Source organism: Nelumbo nucifera, chromosome 2 (genome assembly GCF_055504915.1).
Source record: "Nelumbo nucifera cultivar China Antique chromosome 2, China Antique-T2T, whole genome shotgun sequence".
Taxonomy (NCBI): Eukaryota; Viridiplantae; Streptophyta; class Magnoliopsida; order Proteales; family Nelumbonaceae; genus Nelumbo; species Nelumbo nucifera.
The window spans coordinates 106,781,958-106,800,948 of record NC_142650.1 but is presented as its reverse complement, the minus strand read 5'-3'; the positions used below and the strand labels follow the sequence as shown (position 1 = coordinate 106,800,948).

Here is an 18,991-nt window from a genome sequence, read left to right as displayed (position 1 = left end):
AGAAAATGAAAATCAGATTTGGAATTAAAATCTCATAGAATCGAAATTAGAATGGTAAGAATGGATTTCATTTCTAAAAGAAGGGAAGGAAAAGGTCATTCTCTCAAATGAAAGAATGTCATTCCATAGAATTAAATTCCGATTCCATTCAATCAAACATGCAATTAAAATCAGAATGGCTCGTTCCAAGTCTAATTTCAAACTCTTATACTTATGAACCAAACGGGACCTAAGATTCATTACCTTGGATTTGAATTTGAACCTATCTGATCTGATGTGGTGGCAAATCCAAATAAGGGACATTACGTGGTGGCATCTTCTATTGGGACACTGTATAGGCTGCAACGGACGAAACAAACAAATCGAAAACCAACAAAGAAGCTCTGATTCTCCGAATATGTTGCGAATGGGCAGCGTGGACACCAAGCAAATCATGAAACCTATGTCACTAGGACTCAGCAAAAAAGGAAAAAAAATCATTAGGACATTTTTGTTTTATTTATATTTTTTGGAAGATTCTCATCATATCATCATCATTATTGATGAGTGTGGTTTTGGCTCTCCAATGATATTATGACACATGGCACCTCAGAACAATTAGGTGACACCCGAAACCACTTTGGCAACAACTTGCCTTAACCAAGTTGATGGTGTCCCACCTGGCGGCCTGGCATAGGCACGGCCTGATGGTTTAGCCACCTCGGGTCCTTTGGCATTTGGTTCCTTGCAGGACTCTAAAGAGCAAGGAAGCTTGTCACCTAACCTGCCTAGCTCGGCACCTGGTCAGTTTGGCACCTGCTCGGCACCTGGTCAGTTTGGCACCTGCCCGACACCTGGTCAGTTCAGCACCTGCCCGGCACCTCACAGGTAAGTCGGCACCTCCCAGGCAGTTCGCCACCAGGTAGCTCACCACCAAGTAGCTCATCAAGGTAGCTCACCACAAGGCAGTTCGCCACCAGGTAACCCACCACCAAGTATCTCATCAAGGTAGCTCACCACAAGGTAGTTCGCCACTAGGCAGTTCACCACCAAGCAGTTCGCCACTAGGTAGCTCGCCACCAGACAGCTCGCCACTAGGGAGCTCCACTTCAGTCTCTGAGTCACAGGCCACTTGGGAACAGACGTCACTGATGAGGTACTTAGCCAAAAAATTGATACATCACAAAAAAATTGATATGTGACCAAGAAACGGTTACATCAATTATTATTACTAGAAAATGACTTGTATTATATTTTGATAAATTCTGTTTGACATTTTATGTTATAAATTTTGGTTTTGATATATAAATTTGATACTTAATTAAGAGATTAAATCAAGTTTTATTTTTAAATAATAATCAATATTATAAATCTTTCATCGTCATACAATATATAGATCAAGGTTTTTAAAATCGGATTGGATAAGAAATTATTTTGGGGTCTGATTCCAGGGTCGAATGGAGGGTCTGTTCTGACAAAAAATAAAAAAATAAAAAACTAAAAACCATTGTTTAGGTTGACAGTTTGACGAGTTCAATTGAATGGATCAACAATTTTTTAATTAAATCAAATATCAACGATTTTTGGTAAAAAAGTGGTTTTAAAGTAAAACCAAACCAATCAGCTCGGTTTTTCCAATTCGGTTCCGTTTTGAAAACACTGCACAGGATGGTGTTAAAAGATACCCATATTCCATAGCTGGTTGTGGATAAGTTAAAATAGCTTCATTTTGATTTCTTATTTTTCTCAAAGATTAAAAAGAAGACAAAATTATAGACGGATTTGGAAGCAATATGAGGAGGAGAGAGAATATACATGGTTCAAGGTGTCAACACATATGGGGTGTATTGGGCGGGCCTATTGTATTGGATTTCAAGGTCACCAATATGTCAAATTCTTAGAATTAGGACACCTGGTCACTTTTGACGGGTAATACCCCTTCTATATATAGACGTCTTGAGTCCATTTTCACAAGATAATTCTTTTTAATTCCATGTGCATCGCCCCTTTGAATCACATGATACACAATTTGAACCTACCTGTAATTCCAATAAAGAAACAATTAAAATAAAAATTCTTCAATATCGATTCAATTTATTTGCATCGAATAATTTAGTCCATATCCACATCTGGATACTAGAACAGAAGGAAGATATTCCCAATATTGAAGCCTAGAACTCCTTCTACACCTTTGAAGATCTACTAGAACAACACTTAGAATTACAGAATTACCAATTATTACACAAGGATTGCCATAGAAAATAAGTATGAGATGCTAGATGTTTGATTACTTATTTGGAAACTAAACTACGACAGCCAACACCAAATCTAGTGATATGGTCCAACAACTTCTCTTCCTCTTTAGGCATTCTAGATTTTCTACCCACAATGGATGACAGGGAAGATATTCTCAATGCACTGTAATGTCTCATGGGTATACATGTGGGAACATTTTGTGAGTAGCAGAACCGAACTAGCCCCTCCTCAGAGACCATAAAATTTTCTTTAGCTCTTGTTCTGAATGATGTGGGTGCCCCATTACTCCAAATCTCCTACCCAGAAAAACTTTATTCATTCTTAGCCAGCAAATACTACTTCTGTGCATTGGGAACATCTCATCATGCATAATAACATGTGATGATCCTTCAAATATGGATAATGACCCTCTTTCACTTCAAGTGCTAAATATTTATTTGAAAGCTTCAAAACGGAACAAATACAGATGGGTTAATTGGAAATTTTCAAGTAAGTTTGCTTACAAGATGAATGTGGATGGAGTTTGTCGCGGCAATCCTGGTGAAGGAGGAGGTGGGGGTTTACTTGGAAACTCTTTTGGAACACTCAGTTTTACTTTTCACTGTTACTATGGTCAGTCTACTTCTATTCAAGAAGAATTTTTAGCTTTGTATGATGGTCTAAGCCTTTGTTTGCAAAGAGGCTATAAAGAGATTGAGATTGAAAGTGATACCATGATTATTATTGACATTCTAATGGGTAGATCGGATTATCCTTAGAATTCTATTTAAATCTTGCATAGGATTAAGAACTTGGTGCAGAGAATGAACATTAGGTGGACCCATATCTTACAAGAAGGAAATCGTTCTGCTAATCTCCTAGCTAACAAAGGAATTGATAAAAGGTGCACGCTTAAAGTGATCAATGGTAATTCCCAAATTCTTAAAGATTTGGCTCATCTTATTCACGAAGATAATTTGGGTTTTCCGATCCTTAGAATTAATTAGGTTTTGCTAGGCCTTTTTTTTTTGTGGGCCTGAGATGGTGAGGAAGAGCTATGTATGCTTGGATAATGGGGAAAGGTGGGCTAAATCCTCTCCTGTTTTTACAAATTTTCCTTTTCAAAATGATTAATAATATTTAATGTAGTCGCCCCTCCACCTGGAGTAAAATTGGGTTAAAAAAAACATGAGATGTTCCCTATGTGTGGCTACTATCAAGTCACCGTGGCTCGGAGATCCAGACTCGCATTTTTTAGATGAAGCTGATGATGATTTTAAATGCATTTTCTTTGCTTATCTCCCCATCTATAATCTCCTAACCTTGGTGATAGTAGGACTTGATCTCAAGTATATATCTGCTAAAATCAGGTGGCAAGTTACAACCTTGGAGTGACCATCTTGTATCGACCCAGACCCGTTTTTTTGACAACCCTAATTTTGGAGTGGAAGATTCAGACCCCGTGACGAAACTGAGGGATTTATTTTTGTCCCCGTCATTGACTAAATGACACGGTGATGCTTATCCTACTGCCCAATAGGTGGTCCCAGTGTAGCATGAAGCACGTGATTCAACTCTAGTTTACCTGTTGATTAAAGTTTTGGAATACAATAAAGTTTTAACTTGCCACGTGTCATAGGTTGGGTGGTTAGCTAATTCTTAAGCTATCATGTTTAGTTCTGAGGTTGGTACCTAAAGAATAAGGTAGCTAGGTTCTCCTGGTTTCACTATAAATAGATGACTAGAGCGTATATGGAGACCCATCCCAACAAGCAACAATAATCTCCTAAAACTACCAGAGAAAGATATCATGGAGTCTCGCAGCAGTACTTCACTCGTCTCATCTCTCCTTCTCTCTCTCCTTCTGGTCTTGCCTTCTCTCCCGTCCCTCACTCTCTCCGCTTCCTCCTTCCGTTGCAACACACACGATTATAATACTCTCTTGGGTATAAAGAAAGCCCTGAACAATCCTTACGACATCATCGCCTGGCTTCCCAACGTCGACTGCTGCGACTGGCCTGGCATTACATGCGACGAAAACACCAACCGCGTCACCCAATTTGATATCTCCCATAGCAACTTGTCTGCCGAAATCCCCCCTGCCGTCGGCAACCTCACCTACCTCCAGTACCTGACCTTCCACAAGAACCCCGGCCTTCATGGTTCCATCCCCTCCACCATCACCAAACTTGTGCACCTCAAATTTCTCCGTTTTAGCTGGGACGGCCTTTCCGGTCCAATCCCAGAATTCCTGGGTCAGCTGAAAAACCTGGAATACTTGAATCTAGATTTCAACCAATTCTCTGGTTCAATCCCAGATTCCCTTGGCTACCTCCCCAAGTTGTCAGCTCTTTTCCTTGACAGGAACAAACTCAGCGGACCCATACCCTATTCGTTCGGAGGATTTAAAACCAGTGACTTCTATCTGATTCTCTCCCACAACCAGCTCTCCGGTGAGATCCCCTGTTCACTGGGTGCTGTGGACTTGACGAAAATCGACCTTTCCCATAACCAGCTCGTCGGGGATGCATCGACGTTGTTCGTCCCAAATGGAAATTTGCAGACAATCGACTTGTCAAGGAACAAATTTGACTTCGTCCTTTCGGGAGTGAAGTTTCCGAAGACGTTGATATACCTGGATCTGTCGCACAACCACATCCATGGGAGTATACCCAAGGAGATAATCAAATTAGAGCTGCAAACCTTAAATGTGACTTATAACGGACTGTGTGGAAGGATCCCGTATGGTAAGAACATGAAGAGGTTTGATTATGACTCCTTCTTCCATAACCCCTGTTTGTGTGGAAAGCCTCTCCCTAGTTGTAAGTAGATCTAGCTACCTTCTACGTACGTCGGCCATGGATGGTAATGATGGAATAATGAATTTTCCGGCCTGAACGGTTGGTTGCCGGGAAATTGCAATTTCGAATGCTATGTTCCAATTATATTGTTGTAATAAGTATGTAAGAGAGATATATTGTAGTATTTTAATTATCATCAACGTAATAAATTAGAAGCTGGTTAGTTTAATTGTGTATCTATCAGACTATCACGTAGCCTCATCATCATCTATCTTGAATCTTGATGTCATATTGTCATGTCATCTATTTCAAGATAGGGCCCACAGCATTCTTCTATTAATGATCACATCTCCGCCCCAAAACTGTATTCTTCGATTAATGACTGCATGCAACCTGTTTTTCACACAGATGGATACTTGAGATGGAAATTTTAATTTGTATATATGACCCCACACGCCCCTTCATACGAAAGCCCAACTTAATTAATTATGATAGCTGATTTTGACATCCTTAAAGTGATTTTGACATCCTTAAAGAGGTTTTATTCTCTAACAGATATAACTCTCCATCTCCATTTGATAAGTCTTCATTCTGCTAAGATTTTAACAATATAAGTTATATGGTTGTGATTAATTACTTAAAAGACAATTTCTGTTAGACTTTTCAAATTGTTACATGACTGGATGGCCTTGAATCTGGAATTTGTCATTGACAGACTCTAAGAAGACTGGATTTTGTATCATTAATTTATTCATGAACTTTATTTGAATTCCTTGGTTTGGATCCTTTTCACTCCACTATTCTTCAACTATTCACAATGAGGCTAGAGTATATAACAAAACGTCTACTTGAACAACCAGGTAGTCTTTTGGGTATGATTGACAATCCATTTATGGACTAACGTGGTCATGCCTCATGTGATAATTGAACAACTAGTGTTTTGTAAATATCATTTTATTTCTTTGACAATGTGAACATGGCTTTGGGTATGGCGCAAGACGCAGTGAGTTAGGGTTTAGGGAGGAAGACATGGTTCCGAAGAAGAAGAAGAAGAGCGAAGAAAGAGGGGAGGAATTCATTGCTGTTAATTGTAAGAAATAAATCAAACAAATAATTATCAAGGTTTAAAGTATCGGAAACGTAAGGTGTATCAGAAAGATAATTTTAAGAAATATATCAGGATACGCTTTGGATACGTATAGATACAGATGAAAAATCAAGATACACATAAATATGTTAAGAAACTCAAATAAATCTTAAAATATATATTCACAATGATAGTTGCAAGTTTTATATGATTGCAAATAAGTTATTTAAAAGTAAAAAAAAAAAGAACTGGAATTTAATGGTCTATATAAAATTCGAGATATTGGGACACACTTAGTAACTATTGACAAATGATGGAATAACTAAAACGTGAGAAAACAAATAACAAAAAACTAAAATGTATATTGATATATATGAGTTTTAAAATAATCAATATAATATATATTAATATTTATTAATGCATAAATTTTAATAATTAATTCTAACATTTATTGATAGGCATACACTCAGAAAAAGAGAAAATTTACTTAAAAACAAAAATGCATAAACCCATAGTAAGCAAATGGGTGTGTCTTAGTGGTGAACCTCTAGTTGTTAAAGCTTATCTAAGGTTCGAATCTTGCTATTGCTAATTTTGTAGCTTTATGCTAACAAAACGAATTTGATGAAAAAGAGGGTTATTAATTAATGAAATTAATGAGAAGAGAATTCCAATTAGGCGCTAAAATTGAAATTGAAATTTAAAATTATGCATTAATTACATGAATAATTAACTAATTAATGAGAGAGAAATTGCACTTAAATATAGGAGTAAATATAAAATTAATGAGAGGTAATTCGACCCTAAATATAATTTAATGAAATTAATGAGAGAGAAGGGGGAGACTTGGGCTAAAATAGAAAATCATTGCTTTAACTGAACCGACTAGTATACATATATTTATATATTTTATGTATATAATATTTTCTATACATCATAAATTAATAAATATGCACTATTCATATAAATATATATATATATATATATATATTCATAATATATAATATATTATTTATTATTTAAAGTATAATATTATATATATTTTTTTTTTCTAGTGTTTTATTATATATTTATAATATATATTATAAATAATAAAAAATCGACAAATCGACAGACCGAATTGATGATTAACCGAATTGGTCAATCAATTAACCGATCAACTTCGTTTCGGTGTCTATTACCCCGATTCAGTTTCAAAAATAAACCTACCATTCAATTAACCAAACCCTGGACACCCCTAAAGTTTGAATCTGCTATTTGCAAAATGCTCCTCACACCAACCTCAAAGAATATCCTGACCACACTCTCTCAATAGAATATCTCAATTCCCTTATATGTAATGTAGTGGCCCCACCAAGAATTAACTCATCCAATTCAAAGTGGGGCGATGGCAACTAATCAAAGACATTTTAGTTGCTTTAGCGCACAGCTATCACATTAAGCCGTTATCACTCTAGAAACTCGCCACTAATTATCCACTTCTGAATACTGGCACTAAAATCCGGATTCTTTAATAACTAGTAAAGGAGATAGGAACGATCTGTTACTCATAGAGGGCGCCTCACAACGATTTCGACACATGCATTGGGAATATTTTTTATGAGATGTGTTTCCGTACTTATTTTATTATTTACGGGAAATATTTTCACTGCAAGTGACATGTGAGATGTGCCTGTGTGGTCGGTGTGAGGCGCCCTGTGTAAGGAAAATATCTCAATGACCAGGAAAGAGCGCGATAATCGTGAAATTCAATGGGCCAGAGAAACTGTGTATCACCTGTCAGAACCGGTAGGCTCTCTATTCAGGATGAGATCAAGCTTACCAAGCACGTAGGAAGAAACTGAGAGCAATCAAGGGACCTTTGGCTTTGACCAGAAACCACTCAAGCTCATATGATTCTCTCTATAAATTCAAAGCATAACTCCCCTTTCCTCTGTAACTTATTAGCTCAAATTTCACGAAGAAGAATATCGTCGAATATGGAAATTTGCAGAAAAGGTAGTGCCTGTTCGCCCTCTTCTTTCCTTCTCCCCCTCCTCTTCATTTCGTCCTCTTTCCCATCTCTCACTCTATCCGCCTCCTTCCGCTGTCACCTAGATGATAAAAACGCCCTACTAAACATCAAGAAATCCATAGACATCCCCAAAGATTCTTACTTCCCCTGGGATCCCAACACCGACTGCTGTCAGTGGGAAGACGTCACCTGCGACCCCAAAACCAACCGCGTCACTGGTCTAGAGTTTCGTATGATCACCGTCTTCGGCCAAATCCCAGCGAGCATTGGCGACCTTCCTTACCTTGAAACCTTTGTCTTGGCACTTTTGAAGAACGACAAACTCCCCGGTTGCATCCCCGACTCATTCGCCAAGCTCCACAACCTCAAAAGGCTGGAGATCAGCTTGAGCCCTCTCTCTTGCCGCATCCCCGAATTCCTAGGCCACCTTAGAAACCTGGAGTACCTCGACCTCTCCCATAACAAACTCAACGGTCCAATTCCGTCTTCACTCGGAAATCTGAACAAGTTGGTACATCTTCGACTCAACGACAACAAACTCACCGGCAGCATTCCCAACTCGCTAGGTGCATTAAACGCCGAATTAGTCGATCTGTCCTACAACAAGCTTACTGGGGAGGCGTCAATGTTTCTGAAGGCCGACGGAAAAGCGAAGGATATCCTCATATCGGGGAATCGGCTCGACTTTGATATGTCCAAGGTGAGGTTTCCAAACAATCTGAAGGTGCTGTATCTGTCGGCCAACAAGATTCGAGGAAGCATTCCGGAGCAAGTTACCAAGTTGAGGAAGCTGGAAGCGTTTGATGTGAGCTTCAATCGTTTGTGCGGAAAGATTCCTGTGGGTGGGAATATGCAGAAGCTTATAGCGAGCTATTTTTATCATAATCGGTGTCTGTGTGGTCTGCCACTCCCCAACAAGTGCAAGTCGTAACTCGGCTAGCTTCGGAGCATCCAATTTCCGGTTAAGTTTTTGAACAGTATGAATAGATAGAGATTTGATTTTTTTTTTTTTTTGTTTTTTTGTTTTTTTTACAGGGATGTGATTTATGTGTTGGTCAGCTTGAATAAGATATCAAAGATGTGATGTGCGTCTTTGGTGATGCGATGTTTTATCATTAGTGGTTTGAAAATAAAGCTCGATAATAACTTAACGTTTTAGCAACGGTTTCTTGTTTCCACTTCTTACAAAATCTCAAAAATCATTTTTTGCATTCATTTATTAAAACACTCCGTTTCATGGATTACTTAAATCTACCTTACATTGCATTTTATTAAAACATCCCATATAGTTTCTAATCGATTTCCTTAATCGACCTTCTATTAGATAACAATGGAAATTGAAAGTTAAACACTAAAATCTATTTGAAAAATTTAAGCGGAAGAAAATAAAAATGAAAATATTATTTTTTGTCGCTAATAAGACATAAGCAATCATTCTATTTGATCAATGTTATTTTTCACTGTTTTCATAATCAGACCAGACCAGACAGTCGGACCGGAAAAATCGGGAATCGGTCACTTGACCGGTTCCATTTTCCTCCAAAACCACTTTTTCCCTCAAAATCGTTGATTTTGGTTAACAAACCGTTGAACCGGCCGATTAATCGTTTGAACCGTTCAAACCGTTTGAATGGTTTTGACTGTTTTCCAATTTTTCAATTTTTTTTTATTTATTTTTTGTCAGAATGGGCCGGCCATTCAGGTCGAATGGTCGGACCGTTCGAACTGGTAACCGGACCCCTGACCGGTTCGATTAGTAATTCATTTTTAAAAACCATGATTATTTTCTGTATGAAGAAGTGTTAGGGATACTTTCAAAATAAACAATCATGGATCCATGCCCTTGAACAACTTCCTTTCAGTTTGGGGAAGAAGGAGAAAGTGAAATTCTAAATCAACTTTTTTGTTGGATTTTTTGTTGTGGCATTTGTTGAAACATCATTGATAGATCTATTAGACAATGCTATGTGGCAAAAACAAGTTTGAAAAAGGCCACTTTCGACCCAAAATTTTGAAAATTGGCCACTTTAATAAAATTAATTAAGTAAATTACTTCAGGGTTTAATTAAATGACCCTAAAGTATTTAATTAGATTAATTAAGTAAATAAAAAAATTACAGTAATTAAGATAATTAAGTAAATTAAGCAATTAAATAAGTAAATAAAATTAATTAAGGAAAGAAAGTTAATTAATTAAATTTAATAGGCAAAGATAATCGATTTGAATAAGTAAATTAAGCCAATTAGGCATGGTTTTAAAAACCAAACCAAAACAGAACCGCTTTCGTCATCAATTCGATTGTCTAGTCCGATGGATCAACCAATAACATTTTGAAAAATAAAAATAAAATACAATTAAAATACAAAATGAATAAAAAAATCATTTAGCAGATTGAATAATTTAGTGGTTCAACCATTTGGGTCAAGAGTTTGTTGACCAAGTTAAAAATTTCGAGCAGTTGAGTAGTTTAACCCAGGAATTGGTCAATTGTCTAGTTCTATTTTATACTTAGGGAATCAAACCATTTGACCCAAGAACTAATCTGCCTAGTTCCATTTTTTACTTAGCAAACCGTTGTCCTAGATGGTTGAATTGCTAAGTGCTTTAGTCCAGTAAATGGCTTTTGAGATGTTTTTTATTTAAATTATATTTTATTTTTTATTTTAAAAATGTCATGGGTTGATCTATTCAAACTATAAGATTAAATTGTTGACCTAGAAATTGGTGGTCAAAGTGGTTTTATTTTGGGTTGGTTTTTAAATTACCGTGCTTAATTTGCTTAATTTACATAGTTAGATTGATTAGCTTTGTTTATTTAATTTAATAAATTAACTTTGTTTCCTCAATTAATTTAATTTGCCTCTTTAATTGCTTAATTTACTTAATTATTTTAATTTGTGTAAATTATTTAATTAAATACTTTAGGTCATTTAATTAACTAACTTTATTTTATTAATTAATTAAATAAATTAATTAACTTTGGGGTCATTTAATTAGACTCTAAAGTAATTTACTTAATTTTATTAACGTGGCACATTTTCAAACTTTAGGTTCGAAAGTGGTCTTTTTCAAACTTTAGCAGTTTCACATAATGTTGTCTAAAGAATTTGTCAATGTTGTTTCAAACACCATCTATTTTTGCTTACAAATGGCCTTTTTATCAGAGTTCGGGGTAAAAAATGACCCTTTTTAAGTTTTAATTCTTTAGGGTTGAAATTGGCATTTTCACGAAGTTCAGGGGTTATCAAAGCCAAAAGTTCGTTTTTTGTCATATTGTATGTCTTTTTCTCATCACATTTCCATCACAAGCATATGGTGTGGATGTTCATATCTGATACCCTGGCTATTCAGAGTATCGCCATGTTTTTTTCTTTAATTTGTTAAGTCTTCTTTTTTTCTAGGATTGGTTATTTGTGAAGATTCATTGAATATTCAAGATGATGGCAGCTGTTAATTATTCTATTGTTGCAAATCTGTAAATAATGGTCGTTTTTGTTAGAAAATTTGTCTAAAACTCACCATAACTTTTCATCATTTCTCTTAAATTCATTGTATACGTATTTATTGACAGAAAGTGTTGGGGAATGCAAATTGCCCCTGAATGACTAGTCAATCTTATCAAATATACTTTTATGATTAAAATGCCCTTAACCGCCCAATTATAAGATTTTCTGAGTTTCCTGGAGGAATGCAAAAAGATGAGAGGAGATCCTACTCACTACCCAGGTTTGGGAGGTCCGGCCAAGAAAATCACTAGAGGCTTCTTTCTATCTCTGGCCTCCCCCTCCACCTCCTGTTCTTTGTATTCTCAGGTGATGATCCAAAAAGAGAAACTTTTTCATTTTCTTTTTCTGTAAAGGATTTCGAATTACTTCAATAGCGGAGAGGAACAAAGAAACCAAAGCTCAATGCTTCATGAGAAATTACGAGCTGGGGCATGGGACCTGATGAAGGGGAATTTGGCCCGACATCGCAATTACCCGACACGTGGCAAAAACAAGCAACTCGGGACAGTAGAGCGCCCGAAGCAAACACCGAAAGCAAAGTCCAAGCTCACTACTGAGCTCGAACTCCAGATCGCCCTACTAGGAGCCCGAGCCCCCCGTGAAGGGCCCGAGCTCCCCACCAAGAGCCCGAGCTCCCTACCAAGAGTCCGAGCTCCCTACTGGGAGTCCGAGCTCCCTATTAAGAGCCCGAGCTCCCCACCAAGAGCCCGAGCTCCCTACCAAGAGCCCGAGCTCCCTATTAAGAACTCAAGCTCCCTACTGAGAACCCGAGCTCCCTGCAAGGAGCACAAACTATATTGGGCCCCAAGCCTCGCAAAGCTGTGACCCGAGCTGACCCGTGGCAGCTCGGAACACTCCCCAAACCAAACTCAAGACATCTCGCTCACTCCAACACTTCGCTTCCGAAACACCAGGCTGATCAAACGTACCTGATGCCAAGGACGTCCGTATCCGAGGGCGACGCACCTGACTGATTTGGGATCTGACGCCTAACAGCCGCACTTCAAACGGCCTCCTGCTACCGCCACCTACCACCGTCGTTACTAGCCGCAGAAACGGCTCCGACAAAGGAACAGTGGCGGTTCTGACCGGCCAGAGGAAATGACATCCGAACTGGTAGGAGTTCAGAAGTAATCATGCCCGATCTGACAGAGGCCTGGAAGTGAGTGCGCGAGGTGGTTATAAAAGGCTCCTACCCCCCAGAAACGAGGTATGCTAACTTTCGCGCTATCTGATCTATCTTGCCTTTGAAAAACTCTAACTTGAGCTTCGGAGCCCTTACGCCGGGTTCTCCCTGGAGCTTCTCTTCTCCTTCCGTTTCAGGTCCCTACCACCCGGTTCAGAGGCAAGATCGTTGACAGCTAAGATCAGTCGAATTGCGCATCATCAATTGGCGCCGTCTGTGGGAATCGCTTCAAAAGGCCTCCCTCCAAAACTTTCATACCCTTTTCTTCTTCTTTGAAAAACTCAATACTCATGGCCTCATCCAGCAACGCCGGACGCGCCACAGAGACAAACACCACCGGGGAACAGCCCCAAGTTCCCGTGGTGTGTGTCGGGCAGTTCACCATCCCCCTCTCGGTGGATGGAATCCCCAATCTGACTACGCCACAAGCAATGGCGCCTGTAAACCTACCTGCCACAAACATCCCCTTCCCTCTCCCCATCGAGACTACCTTCACTGAACCAACCGCCGTCCCCCTGGCAGCTAGCCAAAATCGGTTGGATGACCTAATGCAGTGCATGCGGGCAATGCAAGCCCAGATGCAACAATTCCAGCAACACCAGCTTCACCAGCACCAAGTGTTGCACAACCTCTCCCAGTACCACTATCAACAGCAGTTACCCCAACTGACACCGAACCAACTACTACTTCCACCTCGCCACCCTGCTCCGAAGCCGGTCAAGGCCTCTCCACAGGATGGGCGCCTCCAAGGAAAGGCCTCTAGGCCCCAGAATCCCCCAAACAGCCAGGCCTCGTCCCCAGGCCGGAGAGAAAGAAAAGTCATCCCCGCCTCGCAGCTCGCAGGCGGATCGGGAACCTCGCCCGCGAGATCGGCACCTCGGGGTTCCAAACCGGAGTCCCCACTGGTGGAAAACCGATTCAGCGCACTGGCAGCAGCGGACTACCAGCACTCCAGGCCCATCGAGCTCGGCAACACGGAGGCCAGCAGCGCCAGTACAAGGCCCACTGAGCAGCGAAGGCGCTGTCGAGGTCGACGAACCGCCACCCGCGTCCTGTCAGAGCTCAGAGGCAAAGGCGAGACGAGCTCGGACGAGGTAGGAGTTGCCCCGATTCTCTCAGTTCCTTCCCCCCTCGCGTCAGAACTCCTGGTAGTCCCCTTGCCCAGAGATTTCAAGCTCCCGCCTCTAGACAAGTATGACGGGTCCTTCGACCCCAACGACCACGTGGACGCTTTCCAGTCCCAAATGCACCTCGCCAGAGCCAGCGAATCATGCATGTGCATGGCTTTCACCACCACCCTCAAGGGGGTAGCCCGCACTTGGTACAGGAACCTGGCCCCCGAATCGATAAAGTGTTGGGCTCAGTTCGTGCAGATCTTCACTGCACACTTTGTCACTAGCAAACAGTGCCCCAAAGCAAAGGAAAGCATCTTTGGGGTAGTCCAAGGGGAAGGAGAACCCATACGGAGCTACATCAAACGATTCAATGAAGCATGCTTACAGATACCGCGGTTAGACCCCGCGGTGCAGCTCGCCGCAGCAAAAAGAGGGGTGACGCACAAGGAGTTCAAATGGCACATGGTAGCCAACCAGCCCGCGACCGTGGCCGAGTTCCTCAAGCTCGCAGACAAGTTCATGAGGACGGAGGAGGAAATCAACCAATGAACCGAAGGCGAAAACAAGAAAAGAAAGAGGGATGGCGAGCCCTCTAACTCAGCCGACCGAAAAAACCCGGCCCGGGACCCAAAACCGAACCAGTCGTTTCGAGCTCCCCTGCCAGTTCAGACGGATTACACGCCACTGAACACGAGGTGGACCGAGATCTTAATGACGATTAAGGACGCCCTGTACGTGAAATGGCCACCTCGCCTAAAGGGAAATCCGAACGAAAGAAACAAGAATTTGTATTGTAGTTTCCATAGGGACCATGGTCACAGTACCGAGCAGTGCAATAACCTCCGAGACGAAATAGAGGGGCTCATCCGTCGCGGATACTTAAGAAACTTTGTACAACACAGCAATAATAGCAATAAAGCGGATCGGCCAGGCGAGCACGAAAATGACGCCTCCGAAACTAGCAGTAGGCCAGCCGAACCGATGCAGCGACAGCCTCCGGTAGAGAGGCCAATTCGGGGAACCATCCATGTAATTGTGGGTGGTTCGGTGGTAGCGGGGTGTACATCGGCGGCAACCCGGACTTCAGTTCGCGAAGCGGTCCTCGAGGAGCGGAACCCTTCGAAAAGGCCAAAGACCGAAGAGCCAATCCTCTTCACAGAAGACGACGCGCGGGGAGTTCGCTACCCTCACGATGACGCGCTTGTCATCAAACTAAGGATCAGCAACTTTGAGGTTAGGCGTGTACTCGTAGATTCGGGCAGCTCGGCGGACATCCTCTTCAAATCAGCGTTTGATCATCTATAGTTGCCAAGGAGCAAACTAAAGCCCGCAAGCACTCCCCTGGTGGGCTTCAGCGGAGAGGAAGTCAGGCCCCTTGGAAAAATAACGGTGCTTGTGGAAGTCGGCACGTGGCCTTGTGCGGTCAGACTCAACCACGACTTCCTGGTGGTCGCGACCCCCTCCCCATACAATGCCATAATAGGGCGGCCAATCACGCATATCCTGCGGGCGGTGGTCTCCACCTACTATTTGGCCATGAAGTTCCCTACGGACTTTGGTGTGGGGGTAGCGCGGGGCAACCAGCTCGAGTCCCGCAAGTGCTACGTTGCCGCCCTAAAGGGAAAGACCAAGGTAGCCGGCGACCTCGATCTGGAGCGGCCTGCGGAACAAGGCGAAGAACGAGCCTCGCCCATAAAAGAAACAGTCGCGATCCCGACCTCGCCTACGGACCCAGCTCGCGCACTCCAGATTGGTGCTTCCGTCAAGGAACCTCTACGAACCGAACAAGTAAGTTTTTTACTCCGAAATTTAGATATTTTTGCATGGTCCGCAGCCGATATGCCCGGTATTGACCCTGGCCTTATAACTCACAAACTTAACACTGACCCTTTAGTCAGACCCGTTAGACAGAAGAAATGGAACTTAGCCCCAGAGCGCTGGAAAGCGGTCGACGAGGAAGTCGAGAAGCTCCTCGCGGCAGACTTCATAAGGGAAGTTCATTACCTGAGCTGGGTGGCCAACCCTGTACAGGTGAAAAAGGCGAGCGGCAAGTGGCGCATGTGCGTCGACTACACCAACCTGAACCGAGCTTGCCCGAAAGACTGCTTCCCCCTTCCTAGGATCGACCGCCTAGTGGACGCGACCTCGGGACATGAATTGCTAAGCTTCCTGGATGCCTACTCAGGCTACAACCAAATCCGGATGGACCAGTCCGACGAGGAAAAAACCAGCTTCATAACCGAGTTCGGTCTATACTGCTACAAGGTCATGCCCTTCGGGTTAAAAAATGTCGGGGCGACCTTCCAAAGACTTGTAAATAGGTTGTTTCGGCATGGTCGTCAAAACACGGTTTTCACGGTCGTCAAAACACGGTTTTACAAGGTCATAACCGAGTGCTACGACATGGTCGTCAAAACACGGTTTTACAAGGTCATAACCGAGTGCTATGTAGACGACATGGTCGTCAAAACACTGTTTTCACGAGAAATAATAAAAGACTTGGACTCTGTCTTCCAAATCCTGCGTCAGTTTAGCATGAAGTTGAACCCCAACAAATGTGTCTTTGGCGTCACCTCGGGCAAATTCCTAGGCTACGTTGTCAATCGGCATGGCATCGAGGCCAACCCGGACAAGATAAAAGCCATCCTAGATATGAGACCGCCTCGGAAAGTAAAAGAAGTTCAGAGGCTAAACGGCCGCATAGCCGCTCTAAGCCGCTTCATGTCCAAGTCGGTAGATCGCTGCCTACCCTTCTTCAAAGCAATCAAAGGCAAAGGGTTCGAATGGACCCAAGACTGCCAGCTTGCGTTTGACGAGCTAAAAGGTTACCTCGCCAGTGTGCCAACCTTAGCTCGGCCCGAGGAAGGCGAAATCTTAGAACTGTACCTCTCGGCTAGCGACGAGGTGGTCAGTTCGGTACTAGTAAAGGAGACAGACCGGGTCCAACGACCCATATATTATGTTTGTAAAATCTTGCAGGGAGGAGAGACAAGGTACCCACAGATAGAAAAGCTAGCGTACGCACTGGTGGTAGCAGCACGGAAACTCCGCCCGTACTTCTAGGGTCACACCATCATCGTCCTGACCGACAAACCTTTGAGACAAGTACTACTCAAACCCGAGGTTTCCGGCCGACTGACGAAGTGGGCCATCGAACTCAGCGAGTACGATCTCCAGTACAAGCCAAGAACTGCCATTAAGGCCCAAGCATTGGCAGATTTTATCGCCGAGTGCACGTTTAGCCCCGAAGCCCGTGAGCCGGTCGAGCCCGAGATCCCCAGTTCGGGCGAACTCGGAGCTCCCAAACCAAACGAGTCCGAACCCCGTGAAGTAGCAAACAGTGTGGCATCCCTCCTGGTTAGACCAAGCGCGAACTGGGAGGAGGAGCCATGGATCCTTCACGTAGATGGCTCCTCGAACCAACAAGGTAGCGGGGCTGGAATAGTGCTACGCGGCCCGAGCGGAACAAAACTGGAATACGCACTACGCTTTCAGTTCGCGGCATCTAACAACGAGGCGGAGTACGAGGCGCTGATAGCCGGGCTAAACCTGGCGCACAAGGTTGGAGCAAAGCACATGGTTATCTGCAGTGATTCCCAGCTCGTAGTCAACCAAGTTACGGGCGAATACGAAGCGCGCGAGCTCACAATGATTGCATATTTGGCAAAAGTAAAGGAGGCTCTGCTCAACTTCCGATCACACTTCATCAAGAAAATCCCGAGGTCAGAGAACGCTGAGGCCGACGCTCTGTCCCGACTAGCTAGCACGAGCCACAACGCTAGGAGAACCGTGTACGTAGAGAACTTACCTCGGCCCAGCATTCTCGGTGGGGCAGAAGAGGTCGCTCCCGTCACTGAAGCAGAGCCGAGCTGGATCGACCCACTCGCGAGCTTCCTGCTAGACGGAACCCTCCCTGCGGACCGCAACGCAGCCAAGAGGGTGCAGCGCCAGGCAGCCAAATACGTCATGATAGACGAACGGTTGTACCGACGATCCTACACGCTCCCCTACCTGCGATGCTTGCGCCCAGCCGAAGCCGAGCTGGTACTCAGCAACACCCATGAAGGCTTGTGCGGCGGACACCTGGGGGGCAGAGCCCTCGCCCAAAAGGCACTTCGACAAGGATACTACTGGCCAATGATGAAGACAAAGGCAATCGAGCTCGTCAAAAAATGCGACAAGTGTCAGAAGCATGCCAGCATCCACCATCAGCCCGCTGCCGACCTCAAATACCTAACCAGCCCATGGCCCTTCGCCCAATGGGGCATCGACCTCCTGGGGCCATTCCCACCAGCGACAGGCGGGAGAAAATTCCTAGTGGTGGCAGTAGATTACTTCACAAAGTGGATAGAAGCTGAACCCCTGGCAATAGTTACAGCCCGAAACATACAAAACTTCTTTTGGAAGAACATTGTATGTCGCTTCGGGCTACCTCGGGTACTGATCTCCGACAACGGCAAACAGTTCGAAGATATCAAGTTCCAAGAATGGTGCCAAAGTATGGGAATTAGTCAGAACTTCACGTCGGTCGCACACCCGCAAGCAAATGGCCAAACAGAAGTAATGAACAGAGCCATCCTCTGCGGACTGAAAGCACGATTAGACCGAGCCAAAGGTTTGTGGGCAGATGAACTACCAAGTGTTCTATGGGCTCACCGAACCACGGAAAAAACCGCCACAGGAGAGACTCCCTTTAACCTCACCTATGGCACCGAGGCGGTGATCCCGACGGAAATCGAAGTGCCTACGTTGCAACTAGAAGCGTATGACGAACAGACAAACGAGGACGAGTTACGCACCAACCTCGACCTACTGGACGAAGTGAGAGACCTCGCGCACATCCGAACTGCGGCCTACCAACAAAAGGTAGCTCGGTATTATAACGCGCGAGTAAAGAAGAGGAACTTCCGCATCGGCGACCTGGTTCTCCGTAAGGTCATGGTGCCCGAACCTGGCGTAGGGAAACTTGGACCAAACTGGGAAGGACCCTACAAAGTAATGAAAGCACGCGGTGGGGGAGCATACTAGCTCGGAACCCTAGAAGGAAAACAAGTACCCCGAGCATGG

General features: G+C 43.2%; 2 protein-coding genes across 2 annotated transcripts; both read left to right on the top strand.

The window, feature by feature from the left end:
- Positions 1 to 3,962: 3,962 nt before the first annotated feature.
- On the top strand, positions 3,963 to 5,244 carry LOC104603470 (polygalacturonase inhibitor-like). The gene has a single exon (XM_010267514.3). The coding sequence runs from the start codon at positions 4,025 to 4,027 to the stop codon at positions 5,042 to 5,044; it is 1,020 nt and encodes a 339-aa protein (XP_010265816.1). The 5' UTR covers positions 3,963 to 4,024; the 3' UTR covers positions 5,045 to 5,244.
- A 2,734-nt stretch (positions 5,245 to 7,978) lies between these two features.
- Positions 7,979 to 9,348, top strand: LOC104603578 (uncharacterized). Its single transcript, XM_010267643.2, has one exon. The coding sequence runs from the start codon at positions 7,995 to 7,997 to the stop codon at positions 9,045 to 9,047; it is 1,053 nt and encodes a 350-aa protein (XP_010265945.2). The 5' UTR covers positions 7,979 to 7,994; the 3' UTR covers positions 9,048 to 9,348.
- The last annotated feature ends 9,643 nt before the right edge of the window (positions 9,349 to 18,991 follow it).